The sequence below is a fragment of the Arvicanthis niloticus genome, chromosome 26 (genome assembly GCF_011762505.2).
Source record: "Arvicanthis niloticus isolate mArvNil1 chromosome 26, mArvNil1.pat.X, whole genome shotgun sequence".
Classification (NCBI taxonomy): domain Eukaryota; kingdom Metazoa; phylum Chordata; class Mammalia; order Rodentia; family Muridae; genus Arvicanthis; species Arvicanthis niloticus.
The window spans coordinates 38,443,452-38,463,963 of record NC_133434.1 but is presented as its reverse complement, the minus strand read 5'-3'; the positions used below and the strand labels follow the sequence as shown (position 1 = coordinate 38,463,963).

The window sequence follows — 20,512 nt, the reverse complement described above, 5'->3', positions numbered from 1 at the left end:
GTGCTAAGTGCCAAAAGACTGCAGCTTTTGGTCTCAGGGATCACAAAAGGCAGATCAGCTACAGTGACACAGTGTAATCTAGATAAAGAAACAGCAACCCCAATGTAAAGAATAAAATTGTATGGCCAAAAATTGTTTTTTATAGTGTGTATAACCTATCTATATGCAAAGTTGTTATGGCATCTTTTTGGGGTCTAGGAGATCTAGTATGAGCTCTTAAATGTCCTTAAAAAAAATTGAGGAAAAATACATGTTTCTTAAATTGAGCTGTATTTGTAAACTTTGAAAATTAACAATATCTAAAAGAGAAACAATTTAAAGCAATTATAAACCATAAGTCATATACTGGCTAAAAGTATATCAACTGAAAGCTTAATTTTTTGTATTTTAAATAGTGGCTACAGCCCGTAGTTTCAATTATCTTTGCTGAAACAGGGGGAAACTCAAGAGAGTAAATATGTAATCTAATTATATATGTATCATCTTCTCATTAAATGAGCTGTCTATTAATACAGTAAACACACCTCTTATGGGCTATCTGTATAAATACAAGAGCATGTATAGAAAAAAGCTGTAATGAATTGATCATGTATTAGGCCAAAATATCAGTATTCTTTAATAACTAATTTTATTATTGTTTGGAATAAGGAATATTTTATTAAGTTCTTTCTTAAGATTCCTTTGTTATCTTAACCTATAGTTTTGTATTAACACAGTAACAACTTTTAAAACAGGGATGTTTAAAACTTCTTTTGGAAATAAATATAAATCTATATTAATAATATTTTTATTCAAAGGACCTATTATAAAACAGCCAATTCTGTAAAATTATTTTTCTTTTTCAGCCAATGTAGAAAGAAATTAGGGTTTGTATTCCTCTTAAGAACATTAAAACAGAGGCTTAAGTCTTTTTGTGGGAAGCTTAAAATAAGATCTTAGCCAATTATCATCTCTTGGAAACATTTGAAAATAATTTAAAAATGAGTAAACTATGTTTTCTTCTTTGATTTTTTTTTGGGTGTGTGTCAATTTATTTAGGAATATAACTGATGTCTCAGATATTTGAAAAGATACTGTCTTTGGATGTTTTTGGGAGCAACAAGCACTCTCTAAAAATGTAAAGCTTGTTGTATGAAAGCAAAGACTTGTATTAAAACTCTTTTAGAGGGATCAATTAATAAGCCAATTGTATAACAGAAGAAGGTATTCATCAGGGCTTTGTTTGATCTTGGATAAAACTCTTACTGGGATCTCTTTTATACTGCTGGTTTTTGAATGACTCCAACTCTGAATTACCAGTTTTAATCCCGCTTTTTGTTACCAAAATTATAAATTTGTAATCATACCCAACAATATATAACCAAGACATATATATAGAACATACTTATATTACTTTTAAACCAACTAAAATAAGAATAAATGTACATCTAAACAGATTTTCTTACCTTTTTAGCTGTAATTTAAGAGGAAAGCATCCTTTCACTTATCAAACTGGGAAAAACCACTATCAACTCCCTTACTACAGAAGCAAAAAAACTGTTGGCCCCCTTCCAAGAGCCGCTTATGAAAACAGTTAACTCCTCTCAAGGTTCTTTCTGCTGATGCCCTTCTCTTAGCCACAGAGCAGGGTGAATTATCAGTTTTTCTTGTGTAAATTGAGACTGCTTCCCAAGCAAGTTTTAAACTAAAATAAGCAAGCAGTTTTAACCAGTTTTCTTTTGAACAAGAAACATAGAATAACCAATCATTCAGACAACAAGACATAGACACTCTACAAATTATCATACCTATCAATATGTTTTTAAATTAAATAAGAGTGCAAGAGAACAGAGTTCACGGAGGAACAGTGCACATGATAAAAACTACACTGGCAAGGTGGATAACAATTAACACTTATATAAAACATAACAGTTAAAATTATAACATTTATTTTAAAAGAAAAATTAATAAAACATGGGTGTTCAGCCTGCTGAATGTCTTTGCACCACATGCGTACAATTTCCACAAAGGCCAGAGCAGGCATCAGATTCTCCAGAATTTGAGTTAAAGAGGTTTGTAGCTGTCATGTGCATCCTCTGAAACAGCAACAAATTTTCTTAATGGAGAACACTTCTTTTCTGCCCACACTAGACTTTACTTGAGTCCTCCCAACCAAGTGTTCTGGATCACTCCCAATCAAAGAGAAAAGTCTGCAAACCTGTAGTGACAGGTACATGAGGTAGGCATGCTAATTGTCTTACACTGCCACACATCCATGGGAGACTCCTGTGAGTTCAGGATCCAGCCACAGGATCACTGATCATCAGTTTGCAACAAATTTGTCACCTTGCATCTAGGATAGCCATGAATATTAGGCACATCAGATGACATATACAGTTGAGAAGACCCTCCTGCTTGTGAAGGGGTGTGGGTAGTTGTGGCTGGGAATGCTGAGGGTTCCTCCAGGCAGGAAGTTAGGCACAGTGGCTGTGGCTACAGGGGCTCAGTAAATGCCTTGTCCTTCTTCCTCACGTTGAGGCCCCAATGACACGAGAAAGTCCTTTTAATTGGGACTGGCTTATGGTTTCAGAGATTTAGGCCTTTTTCATCATAGCAGGAAGCAAGGCAGGCATGCAAGAAAATATGATGCTGGAGAAGAAGCTGAGAGTTTTGCTTCTTGATCCAAATGCAGCCACAGAAGAGACTGTGTTGTGGATAGCCCTGGCCTTCTATTTGGATACTAATTCCCCTTTCCTGTGAAGGGCTGCAGAGGAGGTGTGAATCATTACACAGGTGATTTCTAGTGAACATTCTGCCCATCTTAATTTGTAAAATAAAGGCTGGAGCCAGTGATTGGGCAGAGGAAGGGGAGGTGGAGATATAAAGATTTGTGGAAGAAAGAGAGAGAGACGACAAATGGAGGAACACAATGTAGGAGGAAGATGACTGAGACGAAGACGACTGGGGAGAGAAAAGCGAGGACTACTGGAAAGAAGAGATGAGAGAAAAGACAATGGAGGACAATCAAGGAAGATGATGGAAGCAAGAGGTAGAAGGACAAATGTGTGACTGGAAAATCCTCAAGTTATAAGGGTCTCATAGCTGGGGAACAGAGTAACTAGTGGTGAATCTGCCCAATCTAGGCTTGCAGAATATATTTATAATGACTGAGTTCTGTTTTCATTGACTGCTCTTATCTGCGTTGGAGATTTGTCTCCCACTACAAGACTGTCTTGTCCAGGGAGCAAGTTGGAGGGCCCATTCTGCACAGGGTGGAACTTCAAAGCCCACCCCCACAGTGATGCATTTCCTCCAACAAGGCCACACCTCATAACTTCTTCCCACTCCCTGAGCCAAGCATATTCACACTACCACATTCCCCTGCCTGGCCCCCATATGATTGTACAAACACATGAGTGTATGGGGACCATATTTAAAAATGGCATTATACAAATTACATGAGGTTCAAATTAAAAAGTCCTCATTATCTATAGCAGTCTCATAAATGTTAAAAGTCCAAAGTTCAAAATCTCTTCTGAGATCATTCCAATCATGTAACTGTAATCCACTGTACTTTCCAAAACAAATAGCACATAATATCCATCCAAATTCACAGGATATACTTCACCATTCCTCATCAACATTGTGAGGACATACTGGGCCAAAAGAAGACCAAAAGCCAGCAAGGCAATCTCCAAAATCTGCATCCCCATGTCTGATGGTAAAGTGTTCTTCAGATCCCCAACTCCTTCCTGCTTTGCTCACTGCAGCACAATTCTTTCTCTTTGGCTGATTTTATTTCCTGAAAGTAGTTTTCCTGAGAAGGTATCCCACAACTCTGGATGCTAAAACTCTTGGGGTCTCCAAAGTAACTTCAAAATTACAGCTTCTTGTTCCAGTATCTGGGATCCACAGATGATCTTCTGCGCTCCTCAAAAGAAGCTGGGTCTTGTCTCCAGCTCTTCCCTCTATAGTACACTAGGTTCTGCTTGACTCCACTCAACTGCTGCTGCTGTTCTTTCTGCTCATCCCATGGGACTGACATCTTCAATATGCTGGGTTCTTCTGTGACAAACAGTCTTGATTGCATTCCTCTCATGCTCCCTTCATGGTGCCAAGCCTCAGCTTCACTGCATGAAATATTCATGCCTTAAAACAAGTGCCACCTGGGTGACTCTTACACAGGACTAAGTCAAGCTGCACCACAAGGGACAACCTTGGCTACCTCTGGAATACAACTTCTTTCTCCTCTCAGAAAACACTTACCCGAAGTTGTCACCTCAGTGGTGCTGGTTTCTTCTTCATCCCCACTAATTTTTTAACTACAGCCAACCAGCATCAGTTGTCTCAGTCATCCCCTCTCTTCTTGCCTCTAAAGCCAGAACCACATAAACAAATATCCTGAGTTCCTCTGCTTGTTGGGGCTGGAACATGGCCCCTTCTATTACATCATCACCAGCTTTCTATTTTGCAACAACTTTACTGCCTAAGCTCAGCTGTCCTTGAACTCGCTCTGTAGATTAACGTTGAACTCAGATCTGCATGGCTTTGTCTCCTGAATGCTGGGTAATCCGTGTGTAACACTTTGTCCATACCTAAACTTTTCTTTACCTAAAACTTGTTCTGTACCAGGATGACTTGAATCAGAAATCTGCTTGACACTCATCTCTTGGGATTTAAGGAATATACCACCATGACTGTCCTTAAGTATTTTATTTTAGATCTTAAAATTAAAATGCAGAATAGTAATCACAATCCATTAGTTGTCAATTTCACACATACTGGTAACTCTCGTGTCCACATGAAAACAACCAGGTAATAATAATGCCTAACACGATATACTTCTCCTTTATACAACTTCACATCCATAAGTTTAGGTGAATGGAATCTTGCCCTAATTTCACCATTTCTTTATTACCATTGTGTATCTTTGATCCCAGGATTTAGCTTCATTCAACTTACTGGTGAGGCTCTCTCTTTTGACCTAACTTTTTTTCTTTCTAAGATTACTATGCTTGCTCAAAACAATCAGCATGAGACTAATCATAGGTCAAAGGCTTTGCTTGGCTTTCCTGAGACTCCCTTTGTCAATGCAATGAACATCAACCTCTTTACGAAATCCTACAGAAAAGGGCAAAAGGCAGCAACATTCTTCAGCAAAACATTATAAAAACTATACACAAAGTTCAAATCACCCTCAGTACATATGTGTTTCATATTCCTGCTAGGATGGTCCATTAAGTTCCACTTAATGCATATACAAATACAAAGTCTAAAAATCCACATTGTTACATAAAACAAAACAAAAAAACATAGTCAGGCCTATCATAGCAATGCTTAAGTCTGGGGTACCAACTTCTGTCTTAGATAAAATTTCCATTGCTAAGAAGAGACATTGTGACCAAGGCAATTGTGTTAAAGGCAAATATATAATTGGGCCTTTTTTAGCAAGAAGTATGTCAGCATGCAGGCAGGCATGACGTTGGAAAAGGAGTTGAGAGTTCTGCATCTTTATGAGAAGGCATTCAGGAAAAGACTGTCTTCCAGCCAAGTAGTAGGAGGGTCTGTTTTGTTCTGGCCTGAGCTCCAAATAACACCACCATAGTAAGTCAATTCCTTCAAAAAGGTAACATCTACTCCCACAAGGCACATCTCTTAATATTGCCACTTTTAGGGTCAAGAATATTTAAATCACCACAGTTTATTTTTAGTATAAATTCTTTCATGCTTTTAAAAATGATTAGAATATGCAGAGGCTTTAACATGTTGATTACTTTCAGATGGGTTCTCTCTCATATGTGTTCATTTCTGTATTCAGAAACCACTGTGGAATATAAACAATTTCCCAACTTTAGAACAATAAAAAGGTTTCTGCTCAGTTTGTGTTCTTTTATGTCTTTGGAGACTACAGAGATATGCACAGGCTTTACCACGTTCATTACATCTCTAAGGTTTCTTTAAAGCCTGTGTCCTTCAAGTGTTTGGAGAGTACAGTGACATGTAAAGGCTTTATCACATTGACTACATTCATAAGGTTTCACTCTGCACATTTTCTTCTGTGTATTCAGAGATGACTGTGTCCTGGAAAGGCTTTACCTCATTCATGACATTCAGTTTCTCTCTAGTATGTGTTCTTTTATGATATTGGAGACCACTGTGACATGAAAAGGCTTTACCACATTGACTACATTGATAAGGTTTCTCTCCAGTATGTGTTCTTTTATGTCTTTGGAGATGACTGTGACATGAAAAGTTTTTACCACATTGACTACATTCATAAGGTTTCTCTCCAGTATGTGTTCTTCTATGATATTTGAGAGTACTGTGACATGAAAAGGTTTTACCACATTGATTACATTCATAAGGTTTCTCTCCAGTATGTGTTCTTTTATGATATTTGAGAGTACTGTGACATGAAAAGGTTTTACCACATTGATTACATTCATAAGGTTTCTCTCCAGTATGTGTTCTTTCATGAGATCTGAGATGACTGTGACATGAAAAGGCTTTACAACATTGATTACATTCATAAGGTTTCTCTCCAGTATGTGTTCTTTTATGATACTTGAGAGTACTGTGACATGAAAAGGCTTTACCACATTGATTACATTGATAAGGTTTCTCTCCAGTATGTGTTCTTTTATGTCTTTGGAGATGACTGGGCCTTGCAAAGGCTTTACCACATTGATTACATTCATAAGGTTTCTCTCCAGTATGTATTCTTTTATGAAATCGGAGATGACTGTGCCATGAAAAGGCTTTACCACATTGATTACATTCATATGGTTTCTCTCCAGTATGACTTCTTTCATGCCTGCAACAACAATGGGCACATGTGAAAGTTTTACTACATTCATTAGCCTGATCAATCATTTTATCAATATGAATAAATTTTACAGTTGGTCTAATACTAAAGAACACTCAGATCTTAAGGTTTTATCACTTTGATGTCCATGGTTGTACTTCCTCACTGTGGGTTGCTTTGCCTCTTTAAAAACACCTGTGATGGTAAGATCATTTATTACATGGCTCACATTTACAGAATCCTTTATCTGTATGAGATTTCTATATGATGTTTTTAACATGTCATAATAAATATGGGATAACTCAGAGCCTTAAAACAGTGATTGCATTCTTAGTTTTGCATTCTTAGTTTTGCATTCTTAGTCTGCATCACACAACAGCAGCACTGGGAACCAGGATGAACAAAATAATTTACAAACTTCTACTACCCATAGAGATTTTCTGCAGTGTGACTTTGGGGATGTTCCCAGTAAAGTCAGAAAACCAATTAATTGCAAACACCTATCATATTCAGAAAGTCTACCAAAGGCAGAATACTACATATCTTCTCATTGTTCTGAAATAGATAGAGGTACGTTGTTCTTATTAGTATCTCTATGCTCACATGGTTTCATCCATTCTGACAATTGATACACCCATTAAAAAAGAAGAACAAATGAAAGGTTTCTACCTTGATTGTACACACATTGATTTTTGTTCATTGCAGACATGATTAATGTTTCTCCACAACAACATTCTTGACTCTCATAAACTGACCTCACAATAAATTTAAAAATTTCACTACAAGAATATGAGTATCACCAACTTTATCATGGAGTATTTGCTTATTAGAAGGTTATGGATACATGTTTATCACTGTTCAATGTGCAACATCTAAATATTGTGAGACTATACAAATTGATAGTTCCACAATATAGTTCTAATAGAAATACATATCAAATAAAGGAATTTCTTAAGGCATTGTTTCCTTCTTTTTTACAGAAGTGCCTTGCAAACAAAAATCAGATAACTGACATTGAGGTACACAGTTTTGGGAGAATATTATAATCATAGCTACAATAAAAAGACTGATATTTTACACATTTACTTTCTTTTAGAGCTTCGAGATCATATTAAAATTTCTTCACAAGCATATTTGTATCAGCTTAAACATTAAAATTACCTTTCATGACTTCTAGAAGTTTGACCTTGTTCTTCAATATGATGGTCTTCCAAATTATAGCCTAAAACACAGTACCAGAAAATAAATGATATAGTATTGCAATTAGGCAGAATTCAAGTTACACTGAATTTTCACAGCAATTAACCTGATTTATTCAACTCAGTATTACTTGTTCTCTATTGAAAGAAGAGATGATCCTCATTATCCAAGAAACATTTTTCCCTTATTTTGAAAAGCAAAAGAAAATTCACAGTCTTACCTATAGTGGTGAGGTTCCAGTAGGTCTCCAGCATCACATCTTTGTAGAGATTCTTCTGGGAAGGATCCAGCAAATTCCACTCTTCCACAGTGAAGTTCACATGCACATCATCATAAGTCACCGCATACTAAAATATCACATATATGTGTACAACACAAAGCCTGATACTGACATCACTACAAAGTAAATGTATGCTTCCTAAACAATGTAATCATATAATTCAGGTGTTCCTCCACTTATTTGCTGACACATAAATTATAATCACCATGTCAGTTTAGAATGAAATTGAAATATAAGGTTCACCTGTGTTACTTCTGAACCCTTTCAATAAGATATAGCCTTGGATCACAAATGGCAATTGAGAGAGATGTGCAGGGGGAAACAGGTCAACAGTACTGAACACACATCTGAAAAAGTGGATGAACAATTACTAACTACAAACGTGATGGGCAAGCTGCATGTATTTCCTCATGTCTTTAATCACAGAGGTAAATGCATGTGTATGTCATTGAGCTGGATGCCAGCATGGTCTGTCCATTGATTTTCAGGATGGCAAAAATTACATGTTAATAACCTCACTCTGCTACAAAAATAAACCAGGAAACAAAAATGATAGAATGAACTCACAGTTCTTTACTGAAATTCCTACAAAGAATTATACATTCACTGCAGTTCTGTATTTATCTTGCAAAAACATGCAGTGAACCAGTTCAAACATCAACATTAATTAAATTTTACTAGAAAGGAATGCATGTTTAAACAGTTAAAAATAGACAGATAAAAATATTAGTAATGTATATGATGATCAGGAAAAAACAATGTAGTTCGGGAGATATAGCTCAGGAGTTGAAAGCTCTTGTTGGTCTTCCACATAATGGTGGTCAGTTTCAAGCATATACATTATGGACCAACACCTGTCCATTTCTTCAAGATCAGCAGTTCTAGCCGGGCAGTGGTGGCGCACGCCTTTAATCCCAGCACTTGGGAGGCAGAGGCAGGCGGATTTCTGAGTTCAAGGCCAGCCTGGTCTACAGAGTGAGTTCCAGGACAGCCAGGGCTACACAGAGAAACCCTGTCTCGAAAAAACAAAAACAAACAAACAAAAAAAAAAGATCAGCAGTTCTGAGGCCATCTTCTGACGACAGTAAAGATGAGGCACACATTCATATTCATGCACACAAGTATAATACACTTATTTATTCAAAAATTTCAGAACAAACACAAGAGTGAGGCAGAACATCATACACCTGCAATTCAATGACTCTGAAACATCAGATAATATTGATGACATGAGCATAAACCATCCAGAGAAATAGAATATAATCTATGCATTTGGCTGAATTTCAAAAGATGTGGATGAAGAGCAGCACAAAAGCATGTGCTTATTTAACAAAAACATGTCAGGGGGCTTTTGTGGTTTCTATATCTACAATCAGGACAGGAAGGGCTTCACAGAAAAATTTGATATAGAAAAACAAAAACAGAATGAATAAAGTTAAAAATATAAAATCACCAGGTTTGCAAAGTAGCATAGCATTGAACAGCAAATGTGTTCACAGTATCTTATGTGATTTAGGGACAGAGTCCAAATGGGGAATGTATGGGAGCATGAGAAGAAAACTGAAGGATCAGATTCAACCACAACACTGGAGACACCCAGAACAAAATTTATCCTGTCTAAAAGAAATGCAGACATAAAGCTGGAACAAAGACTGAAGGAGTGGACAATGAAAACTCATTCAATTGGAGACACACATGGACAAGCTTGAATCCATGACATTATTAAGGATACTCTGTGATGCTCCCACGCAGGAGCCTTGCATAGTTGTCCATTGAAAGGCTCCACCCAGCTTCTGACTGAAGCAGAAGCTGAGGTCCACAGTCAAACATTGCATGCACCTTGGTAACTATGATGGAAGAGTTGTGGAAAGCATTGAAGGCCCTGAAGAGGACAGGAACTCCACAGGAAGACCAGCAGACTCAACTAACCTTGATCCTTGGTGACATTAAGAAACTGAGCCACAAACAATAACACACACAGGCTGGACAAAGGACCCTGGCCCATAAGTAGCAGATGTGCAGCTCAGTCTTCCTGATGGTCCTCCAACTACTGTAGCAGGAGCTGTCCCTAAAGCTGCTCTCTATCTTTGGACTCTGTTTCCTTAACTGGGCTGCCACATCTGGCCTCAGCAGAGAGGATGCACCTAACCCAATAGATACACCATCATGGATTCCCAGGGGCCCACACCCTCTCAAAGGACAAAGACAAGATACAGGAGGAACTCTGTGAAGGCAGGTAATCTAGAGTAGGAACTCCATTAAGTTCATAGACATTGTATTTATAACAACTTAAAACTGGAAAGAATCCAGATGCCCCTCAACCAAAATATCAATATAGAAAATATGGTTCATTTACAAAATGAAACATTATTCAGCTATAAATACAATGACATCATTAATTTTGCAGGCAAATGGATACAGCTAGAAACTATCATCTCGAGTGGGGTAACCCAGACCTAAAACCACGTGCATGTATGTACTCACTTACAAGTGAATAATAATCATAAGATACAGGAAACCCACACTACACTCCATAGACCCAAAGAAACTAAACAAGAAGGAAGGCTGAAATGAGCACAGTTGAATCTCACTCAGAAGGGAGAATAAAGCAATCATAGGAGGCAGATGGGAGAGAGAGAACTGGATGGGAGAGCAGATAAGAAAGGGGAATCAAGGAGAACCAGCAACTTAGATTAGAAAATGAAGGCAAAAAGCATGGACAAACACTGTCTCCTGGCTTGCTCGCTTGCTTGGTCACTGTCTCATGCTCAACTAGCTCTCTCAACCAGCACTGGCCTACTTGCTTAGGGATATTGCAATACTCAGTGGAAGAGCCTTCCTAATCAATCATCAACACTATCTCTCACAGACACAGCAACCAGCCATTCAGATGAGGGCACACCCTTGATTGAGGCTCCTTCAGATGACTGTAGCTCTGAAATACTGAGAACTAAAGACAACTGTGACACAGACACAATAATAAATGAAGAAGTTGTAAAAACCCAAAACCAATGATTTAACCATATCAATTACAGAAGCCCCTGCCACCACAAGAGGGAGTTGGAGTTGTGGCTGAGCCAGGACAAAATACACAGGGCACCTGACTCAGAGCAGGGAAGGATACACTGGAATGGGGAGCTCAGAGGCTATGCTGACCTGGGGTGAGTTTCTTTAACCCTGGGTTCCCAGGCCAGTGCTACCAAAGAGGAGGCTAAAACAGCTGGAAGGTGGACAGAAAAGCAGATTGTCCCACACAACTGGAAATGGCCACCAGCAAGACAAGACCTCTTGTCCAAGGAAGATATGCTAATTTTGTGAGACTTGATGAAGAATGACCTTCCATCTTATGACAGCTCAAGTTCAAAACTAGAGTCACATATGAACTGGGCAGAGGGTAGTTCAGGAGGTGGAAAATGAGGTCTTTGTCTTTCTACTCTTTAAAATAAGGTAGGCAGAGCCTGATTTTGTCCTGGATGCTGTCTCGAAGAGCTCTCTGTCATGGACTAGTCAATGGGTGTAGGTCCTGTTGTTAAGGATTTAACTCAAGGTGTGGGGCTAGAAACTAAACTGACTAGGGTGGAGTCTAATTTCCTCAGTCAGAGAATAACAAATTGCAACACACAAAATAGACAGCCACAAGGGGGCAGTAGAGGCTACCCAGCAGATTCCTCCACTTGGACAGAGGAGAAAATGAAGACAGGATGGCAGCTGTGAGCCCTGTAGCAGGGTTCCAAGTCTGCTCTAACCTTCCCAGAAATTAAGACCAGAGGAACACCGTCCACTATACCAGGCTCTGGAACATCTTCGAAGCACTTTGGGGCTGCGACTCTCCAGCATATCCACTGTAGCAGGGTTCCATGTTCAATTTAGTCATCTCCCTCGACATATACTCAAGAAAAATCTGAAAACCAAGGCACACAGACTCATATCTGGCAGACAAGCCACTGACACAGAAACAATGGTGGATCTTAACAACTGGCCTTTCAATCCTTAAGTTGGGAGTCCTGGGGGTTTTGGGGTTCTAGTCAATGCACTAAGTTGTTATGTCCAAGTCACAGAGACCCCAATGACCAACAAGGAGCCTATTGCAATGCAAACACATGGAGGTCTTTATTATGAGCTCTGTAATAAGGATTCTTGCCAGTCAGCCTCACATGAGATCGAAACTGACCAACCAGGTCTAGGGGTGCTGGGTATTTATTTCAGTTACAGCAAGATTGGGACATTAACATACAGGTCAGCAGCTTGATATTTTAAAAACTACATGACTGGCATAATCTGCAGGAACCAATCAAAGGGGCAAAATCATCTGACAACCATGGTGGATAGGCTAACTTTTTCTCTGTAAGGTGTGTTACTTATCTATACCCTGCAGTTGTACCTTGACGAGCTGTTGACAAGGTGGGTCTGTCATAGGATATTTGCTCAAATGGACTTTGTGAGCTCTCTAAAACAAAACTGATTGGGTTTTACAAACTCATCTTTGTGCCTGAGGTCCTGTTTATTGAAAGATGCTCCTGTTCAACCACAAGCTATTCACAGCAGTAGAAAAGGTAGTTTGTCCAAAGACCTACCTCACTATCTGTTACTGCACTATCTGGAACTGTTTTCCTGAGCAGATACCCCACAGCTCTGGAATCTCAAAATATTAATGTTTCAAAGGTAACTTCAATATTACAGCTTCTTGTTCCAGTATCTGGGATCCATACATGATCATCTGCAATCCTCAAAAGAGATTGGTTCACTTCTCCAGCTCTTCCCTCTATAGCACCCTAGTTTCTGGTTATTCTACTGCTGCTGCTGTTCTCTCTGCTCATCCCATGGGACTAACATCTTCAATATGCTGGGTTCTTCCCCTGCAACTAGGATTCACTGTGTTCCTGTCATACACTCCCTTCACCATGCCAAGCCTTAGCAGCTCTGCATGAGATTCATTTATGCCTTCGAAACCAATACCACCTGGGTGATTCTCACACATGATCAACTCCAGGTGCACAAGGTACAACCTTGGCTATCTCTGGAACACAACCTCTTTTCCTCTCAGAAAACACTCACCAGAAGATGTCACCTCAATGATGCTGGTTTCTTCTTCATCCCCACTAATTTTCTAACTACAGCCAACCAGTATCAGTTGTCTCAGTCGTCCCTTCTATTGTTGCCTCTAAAGACAGAGCCACATGGACAAAGCTCCTGAGTTCCTCTGCCTGCTGGGGCCAGAACATGACTCCTTCTATTACATCATCACCAGCTTTATATTTTTCAACAACTTCACTGCCTAAGCTCGGCTGTCCTTGAACTTGCTCTGTAGATGATCCTTGAACTCGGGGATCTGCATGGCTGTCTCCTGAACGCTGGGTAATATGTGCATAATACTTTGCCTGGACCTAAGGTTTCTTTACCTAAAACATGTTCTGTTCCAGGAAGACTTGAATCAGAGATCTGCTTGACGTTCATCTCCTGGGATTTAAGGCTGTACCACCAGGCCTGTACTTCCACATGAAAATGATAACCAGGTGATAATATCGCCTAACAGGATACAGTTCTCCTTCCTACAAGTCTGGGGGCGTGTCCATAGGTCCCCCAGCCAAAGTACCAGGAAGCAGCTCTGGTCATGCCCGTGCCTCAGATTCACAGGCGCAGCTGCTCACTCACAGGCTGCCAGGGGTCTCTGCTTCTACCATCCCACCACAGTACCTAAAAGCTCCAGTCATCACCGCAGTATCCGGTGGCCCCGAGGCGGGTGGTCTGTGACGTCAAAAGGAGCCCGCTGATGCCACCAGGATCTCAAAAGCCGGGCTCTTGGGGAAGTCAATCGGCTCCCTTGGGGATCTCCAAACACCGCGCGTGTGCACCGGGCCAGAACCTTTATGGGAAATGTAGTCTCCAGCTGGCCGCCATCTTGCTTTTTCCTCGTGGCATCATGGGATATGTAGTTTGAAGGCCGATCGCCATCCTGGTTGAATTCATTGCTCATGCGCAGTTAGTTCTCTGGCAGCCATCTTGGCACAAGTCCTTATGGGAAATGTAGTCTCGGGCCATCCGCAATTGAAAGACCCCCAAGAGGGGAGCCCCTCACTCAAGTCTCCAGATATCTTGGCCACCCAATAACACAAAAGACACCAACCTTGTTACAAACAGCAAGAGGCTTTATATCGGGAATCAGCCAGCTGAGGTTGAGACTCATAACCCACTCACAGGGAGATGAGTTTGACCCCCAGCTCTGCTAGTGAAGGGTATTTAAAGAAAAAACAAAAAACAAAAAAACAAAAAAAAAACAGAAACCAGGGAAGTGAGAGGGAATACCAGTAGAAAGTACCAGCCCATCCTTTAGTCATTCATGTGAGGAACACCCTGTACATGTTTTTCTCAAGAATTCAATCTTGCTCAACTATCTACTTTATGGTTAGCCAGTCCTGGAACCTGGAGGTAGTGAACAGGCTGGCCTACATTCTTGGCTCAGCTCCAGGGGGTCACAAAACCTTTTCCATACCTTTAATACATTTTTATATCTTTCACTGAGTTCCTGGAACACAGCTGGCCTGGCTTCACTCTATCTGCTAGGGGTCTCAAAAAATTTCCATTCCTTTCTCCATCTCTGCATAGCCCTGGCTGTCCTGGAACTCACTCTGTAGACCAGACTGGCCTGGAACTCAGAAATCTGCCTGCTTCTACCTCTGAAGGTCGGGGATTAAAGGCGTACACCACTGAAGACCCCCAAACTCGGGAGATCCTTACTCAAGTCTGAGGAAGTCACAACCACTCACAAACTCCAAGACACCATACCTGGATGCAATCAGCACAGGTTTATTAGGGAAGAGAGCTGGCAGCCAGCAGTCAAACTGCACACTCTCGCAGGAGTAGAGTTTTGACAAAAGGCCAGCAAGCTCAAGGGTTTTTTATAGCATGGGGTAGGGAAAGGGAGGAATTTTCGTACGGTTTCACATGATTGGTTGTATTTTTGCATGGTTATACATGATTGTTTGCTTTACAAATTTTGAACACCAGCAGGCTGTAACACTGAAAAGACCAAGGAAAGGGGAGGGGTAACCAAGAACAGTGGAACATTTCAGAGGAACCCACCCTAAATGATTTAGTCATGTGAAAATCACTCTGCACACTCATTCTTCTAAAAAATATAATTTTACCATGTCACTATGCCCTACCCTATCATTACCAACTATTTCAGGTTAACTATCTCTCACCTACTCTGGCTATAGCCCCACCTAGATGACTTGCATCTTTCTCTGTGGTCAGGAATGTGTCTTCTTGCTTTGGGCTTTCCCCACCCTGAGGCCCGAGGAATATTAATCCAGCAAGTGTCCTCTGATGCAGGGATAATGTCCTCCACCCGGAATGTGTCCTGGGGCAGTGAAGACCTGAAATCTTACATTCAGTTCTGCCTTCTGGAACTTGCATTCTCTTGCTCAGGTTTAGGGTAAAAAAAAAAAAAGCATATATATATATATATATATATATATATATATATATATATATATATTTTCATAAAATGATCTTTATAATTTTTCACTCTACACCACCACTGCCCAGCTATACCTGTCTTCTAATGTAGAGTGAAAAATTATAAAGACCATTTTATGAAATATATATAGGTTTTTTCCAGAAGTAGGCATTAATTCAAGGTAAAGAAATGTAAAAAGATATTCCAAGCAAGTGGATTAAAGGAGCAAGCTGGTGTGGTTTTTTAAAATATAGCAAAATAAATTTTAAACAAAATTAATCAAAAGAATCAGATAAAGACACTACAAATTCCTTAAAGGAAAAAATAATCACCTAAGATGCCATTTCAAGTTTTAACATCTGTGCCTTAAACACATGGTCACCAACCTTCATAAAAGAAAGTGTTTTAAACCTAAAATCACATAACACTCATTCACTTATATTCCAAGATTTCAACACCCCATTCTCACCAGTGGACAAATTCTCCAGAAACCCCCTCAAAAAAAGAAAGAAAGATTCCAGCTCACTGACAACATGAACACGAGGCCAGGTGATACTTAGACAACATTCTACTGAAATATAGGAGAATATGCCTTCTGCTCAGCACCTCATAAAACTTACTTGTAAACAGAACACATATTCAGACACACTGCCATCCTCAATACATACAAGAAAATTGAAATAACACCATGAATCCTATCAGACCACCATGGATTACAGCTGGATATCAACAAAACCAGAAAGAACACAAAGCTTAAAAACTCATGGAAGCTGAACACACACTATGAATGAAACATATCTTAAGACAAACATAGAGGAAGACATTGGAGACTTTCTAGAATTCAATGCAAATGAACATGAAACATGCACAATTTTACAGAATACAAAAAACATGAAACTGGTTCTAAGGTGAAGGTTCATAGCACAAAATCCCTACATGAAAAATCTGGAGAGCTTTCATACTGGCAATTCAACAGCACGCTTTAAATCTTAGAACAGAAACAAGTGAGCAATGAAAAACAAAAGGATTACACATCATTAAATTATCAGTTGGTGGCTGAAATCAACAAAATAGAAAGAGAAGAAGGCAAAGAATTAATGAAACATGGACTTGGTCCGTTGAGCCTTTTATTAGATAAAAGATAAGATAGTCAAACCCTTATTAAAAGATGGAGAATATCCAAATTAATGAAATCTAAAATGAAAATGGGACAAAATAATAGACAATGAAGAAATCTAAAGAATGGTAATGACATAGTTTTAAAAGGCCTCAACTCCATCTAACTGGAATTACTAAAAATAAGGGAAAATGAGAATTATAGACCAATTTTTCCTTAAAACCAAATATGTAAAAATACTTAATAAAACAAAAAATAAAATAAAATAGAAACCCCATCAAAAGATCATGAGGTAGGCTTCATTCAAGAGGTGCAGGGATGGTTCAACATAATGTGATTAAAGTGTAAGAAAAAAAGTTGTAATCTCTTAGATGATGGAAAATTCTCTGACAATATTTAACCCCACTCTATGATAGAGTTCTTGGAGTGATTAAGGATACAAGGAACATACCTAAACATAATAATGTCACTTTACTGCAAACCTATAGCCGACATTAAATTATGGAGAGAAATTCTAATATGTCTATAATATACAAATGTTGAAAAGAAGCAGAAGAAATTTTCCCTAAGGACTTCCTTTTTGTTACCAACCTCAATTCAATCATAAATTCAAACTAAGTTTTAGGTCTTAGGGGACCTGTGTACTTAACAATATCTGACCAGCTTTCATCACTCATGTTTTGTTACCTAAAACATAGCAACTGTTCCTAACCATAATTTCTGTTATTCATGTTTTATTCCTCAAAATATAATGCATGTTCCTAACCACAAAAGAACAAATGGCTGTGATAGTGTAGACCACACAACATATATTCTGTATCTTTTGACATAGAGTAAAACAAAAAAACAAACGTAATTGGGAGAAAAGTGTAGCTGTAACTTGGAACAGGACTTTGTGGTTTTGACTTTTGGAAGCTACATAACTTTCTGGTTCAGGGTGAGGCTGAGGCTGGGGGTATTGCAGCTGAGCTTCTGAGTGTAATTTTGTGGCCCTGATTTATCAGCAGTGACTTGATTACAATGAATTCTTATCATTTCCCTTGTCCTGTGTTTGAGTTGTGTTGGATCTCAGTGGACCCCATGATGTAAAGGCTTTGGCACAGTATGTAACCACTGTCCAGTATGAATAGTTTCATAATGATGAAGACCACAGAGGTGTGCAAAGGCTTCATTATACTAAACATGACCATTAGGACTCTGTGGGTGTGTCCTGAGACACAGGTGGCATGTTTAGACTCTAGGATGTATTCTTTCATGGTAATGAAGACTAGAGAATTGTGCAAAGGCTTCGCCGGATTAAATGCACTCACAGGGTTTCTGTCTTAGCGTTTCCATTGCTATGAAGAGAAATCATGAACAAGGTAACTCCTATAAAAGCGACAGTTTAATTGGGACTGGTTTACAGTTTCAGAGATTTAGTCCTTTTTCATCATAGCAGGAAGCATGGCAGGCATGCAAGAAAACATGATGCTGGTGAAGAAGCTGAGAGTTCTGCTTCTTGATCCAAAGCCAGCCAGGAACTGCCTGCCAGGGAGCTAGTAGGAGGGTCCATTCTGCACTGGGTGGAACTTCAAAGACCACCCCCATAGTGATGCACTTCCTCCAACAAGCCACATCTCATAATAACTTCCTCCCACTCCCTGAGCCAAGCATATTTATATTACCACATTCCACTGCCTGGCCCCCATATGATTGTGCAAACACATGAGTGTATGGGGATCATATCTAAAAATAGCATAATACAAAATATGTGAGGTTCAAATTTGAAGACATTTAATAACAGAATTGTTTACATATATGTATGGTGATGTTTGGATAGTATGTATAGTAAGCTGAGCAGTCCTGCATCAACTAGTGATCAAGAAAATCCCTCATAAACATAATCACAGACTGACCTGAAAAAGACAATTGCTCAATTGAGACTCCTTTTTAAGGTGACTCTAGGCTGTGTCAAATTGACAATGCTAACCAGAACGCAAGGTCAACTCCATTTTAGCTTATTTCTTATGAGTTTTAAATCTTTATACTTTACATTTATATAGAATCCATTGTGTTATTATAAAATATATAAAACCCATGTCTAGAAAACTTCTTTCAGTCCCTCGTCTCTGTTTAGCTCAGACCTCATTCACAATGCCTCTGTCTCCTCCTTCATCAGAAGAGGTGTTTTAGCCTTCTACTCTAACCTCTCCAGCTCCCAACCTCTCCCCTGCTCTAGGAAGGTGTTCATGGAGCCACAAAGCAAGGTGGCTCCTCAGGCTGCCACCATGTATCTAGCAGGCATGTGTCACGCCAGGATAAACCACCTCAGTTTAGGGCCTCCCTCTTTCTCTCTTATTCTCCCACCTGACTGGGAAACTGCTTTGAGAAGAGCTTGTCTGTAGGACTGTACCGGTTAAAGAACCAGTTTTCTTACTCAGCAGGAGTTTCCTAAAAGATTTTGTCTCCTCATAGTTCCTGGGGTGAATCTCCCAGATTCTATCCTGAGTTCAGCTACAAGCTGGTTTACATATGTTTCCTAATCTCCCCTTTATTCTAGCCCCCTCTCCTTCAGTCCCTCTTGCTTCTTCCTCAATGTCTTCTTCAGCATCTACCTTGAATCTTTCTTGAGCCCCTATTTCCCAGAAATCTCTCTACCCCTGATGGTTTTTCTACCTTCTATGTCCTGTCTCATTGGCCATAAACTTTTTATTGACAGATGATAAATTATATGTCGTGAGCACTTATTCCCCTAGACTGCCAGTTGGTTCTGACAGGAGGTGCCCTTGGGGTAGACAATAAGGCAACGAGCAGCCGTCAGACTGGTTTTCTAATGCTTTAATTCCACACTCGGGGTCACACACAATTGTTGTGGTTGAGGACCTCCTCTTCCACTATCACACACAGACAAAAGAATGTAACTGCTGTGGCTAGTATTCCTAACAGAAGGATAGATAACATGTCATTACAAGACCTGACCAGCGTCTCAGGCTCGGGCTCCGACGTCTCGGGATCACCTCTTTGCATTCAGCGAATCTTGCTCCGATGGCTCGGGTCAGTTCTCTGGGCCCACGGATGATCAGTTGGTGGTCTGTATCTCGTTCATTCACTCGTCGGGCTGAGTGGAGTCCAGACCGGCGTGGAGTTCACAGGCAGGTCATTTTGGACCGACTTTCCTTCTCTGGTCAGGGTTCTTATACTCTATCCTACCCTTATCCATCCTTAACACTTTACTGCAAACGTCACACTTCTTAATCTATACGCAGGGCTCCTCTGCTGGTTATCTCCTCCCAGCCTTGGCTGGGCTGGTCTTATCTTTTATCCCGGATGTCAGCTGCTTCTCCTAGCTGCTTCTTCTCCTAGCCTGGCTGTCAGTAGCTGCCTTCCATGTTCACTACAATATATATTCTCTCTGTCTCTCTGTCTCTCTCTTCCTCCCTCAGTCCCTCTCCAAACCTCACACTCTCTCTTCTCCCTGTCTCCCTCCCCTTTTCTCTTTCTACTGGCCCCTCTCCCACTCCTCCTCCTCCTTCTTTATTTTATAACCCAATGAATGCAATTTGTGCTACCCATGTACTCATGTATTTAGGATTATTCACATCAATAAAAACTGATTCTCCCACAAACGCCATTAATAGCCCCACTCCATACTAGAATGTCAGTTGGCTTGATATTGTGCTCTTATGTATGCAA

General features: G+C 39.7%; 1 protein-coding gene across 7 annotated transcripts; it reads right to left on the bottom strand.

The window, feature by feature from the left end:
• Positions 1-4,677: 4,677 nt before the first annotated feature.
• LOC143439444 (uncharacterized) lies at positions 4,678-14,127 on the bottom strand. Of its 7 annotated transcripts, none has more exons than XM_076925860.1 (5): positions 13,320-14,127; positions 12,052-12,165; positions 8,205-8,331; positions 7,946-8,006; positions 4,678-6,793 (listed from the first exon to the last, which is right to left on the bottom strand). In XM_076925860.1, the coding sequence occupies exons 2-5, from the start codon at positions 12,148-12,150 to the stop codon at positions 6,007-6,009; spliced, it is 1,074 nt and encodes a 357-aa protein (XP_076781975.1). In that variant the 5' UTR covers positions 12,151-12,165; positions 13,320-14,127; the 3' UTR covers positions 4,678-6,006. The 7 variants fall into 7 exon arrangements, with proteins under 7 accessions (XP_076781975.1, XP_076781976.1, XP_076781973.1 ...); XM_076925861.1 differs by having other exon boundaries at positions 13,664-14,127; XM_076925858.1 differs by having other exon boundaries at positions 13,959-14,126.
• Positions 14,128-20,512: the final 6,385 nt, after the last annotated feature.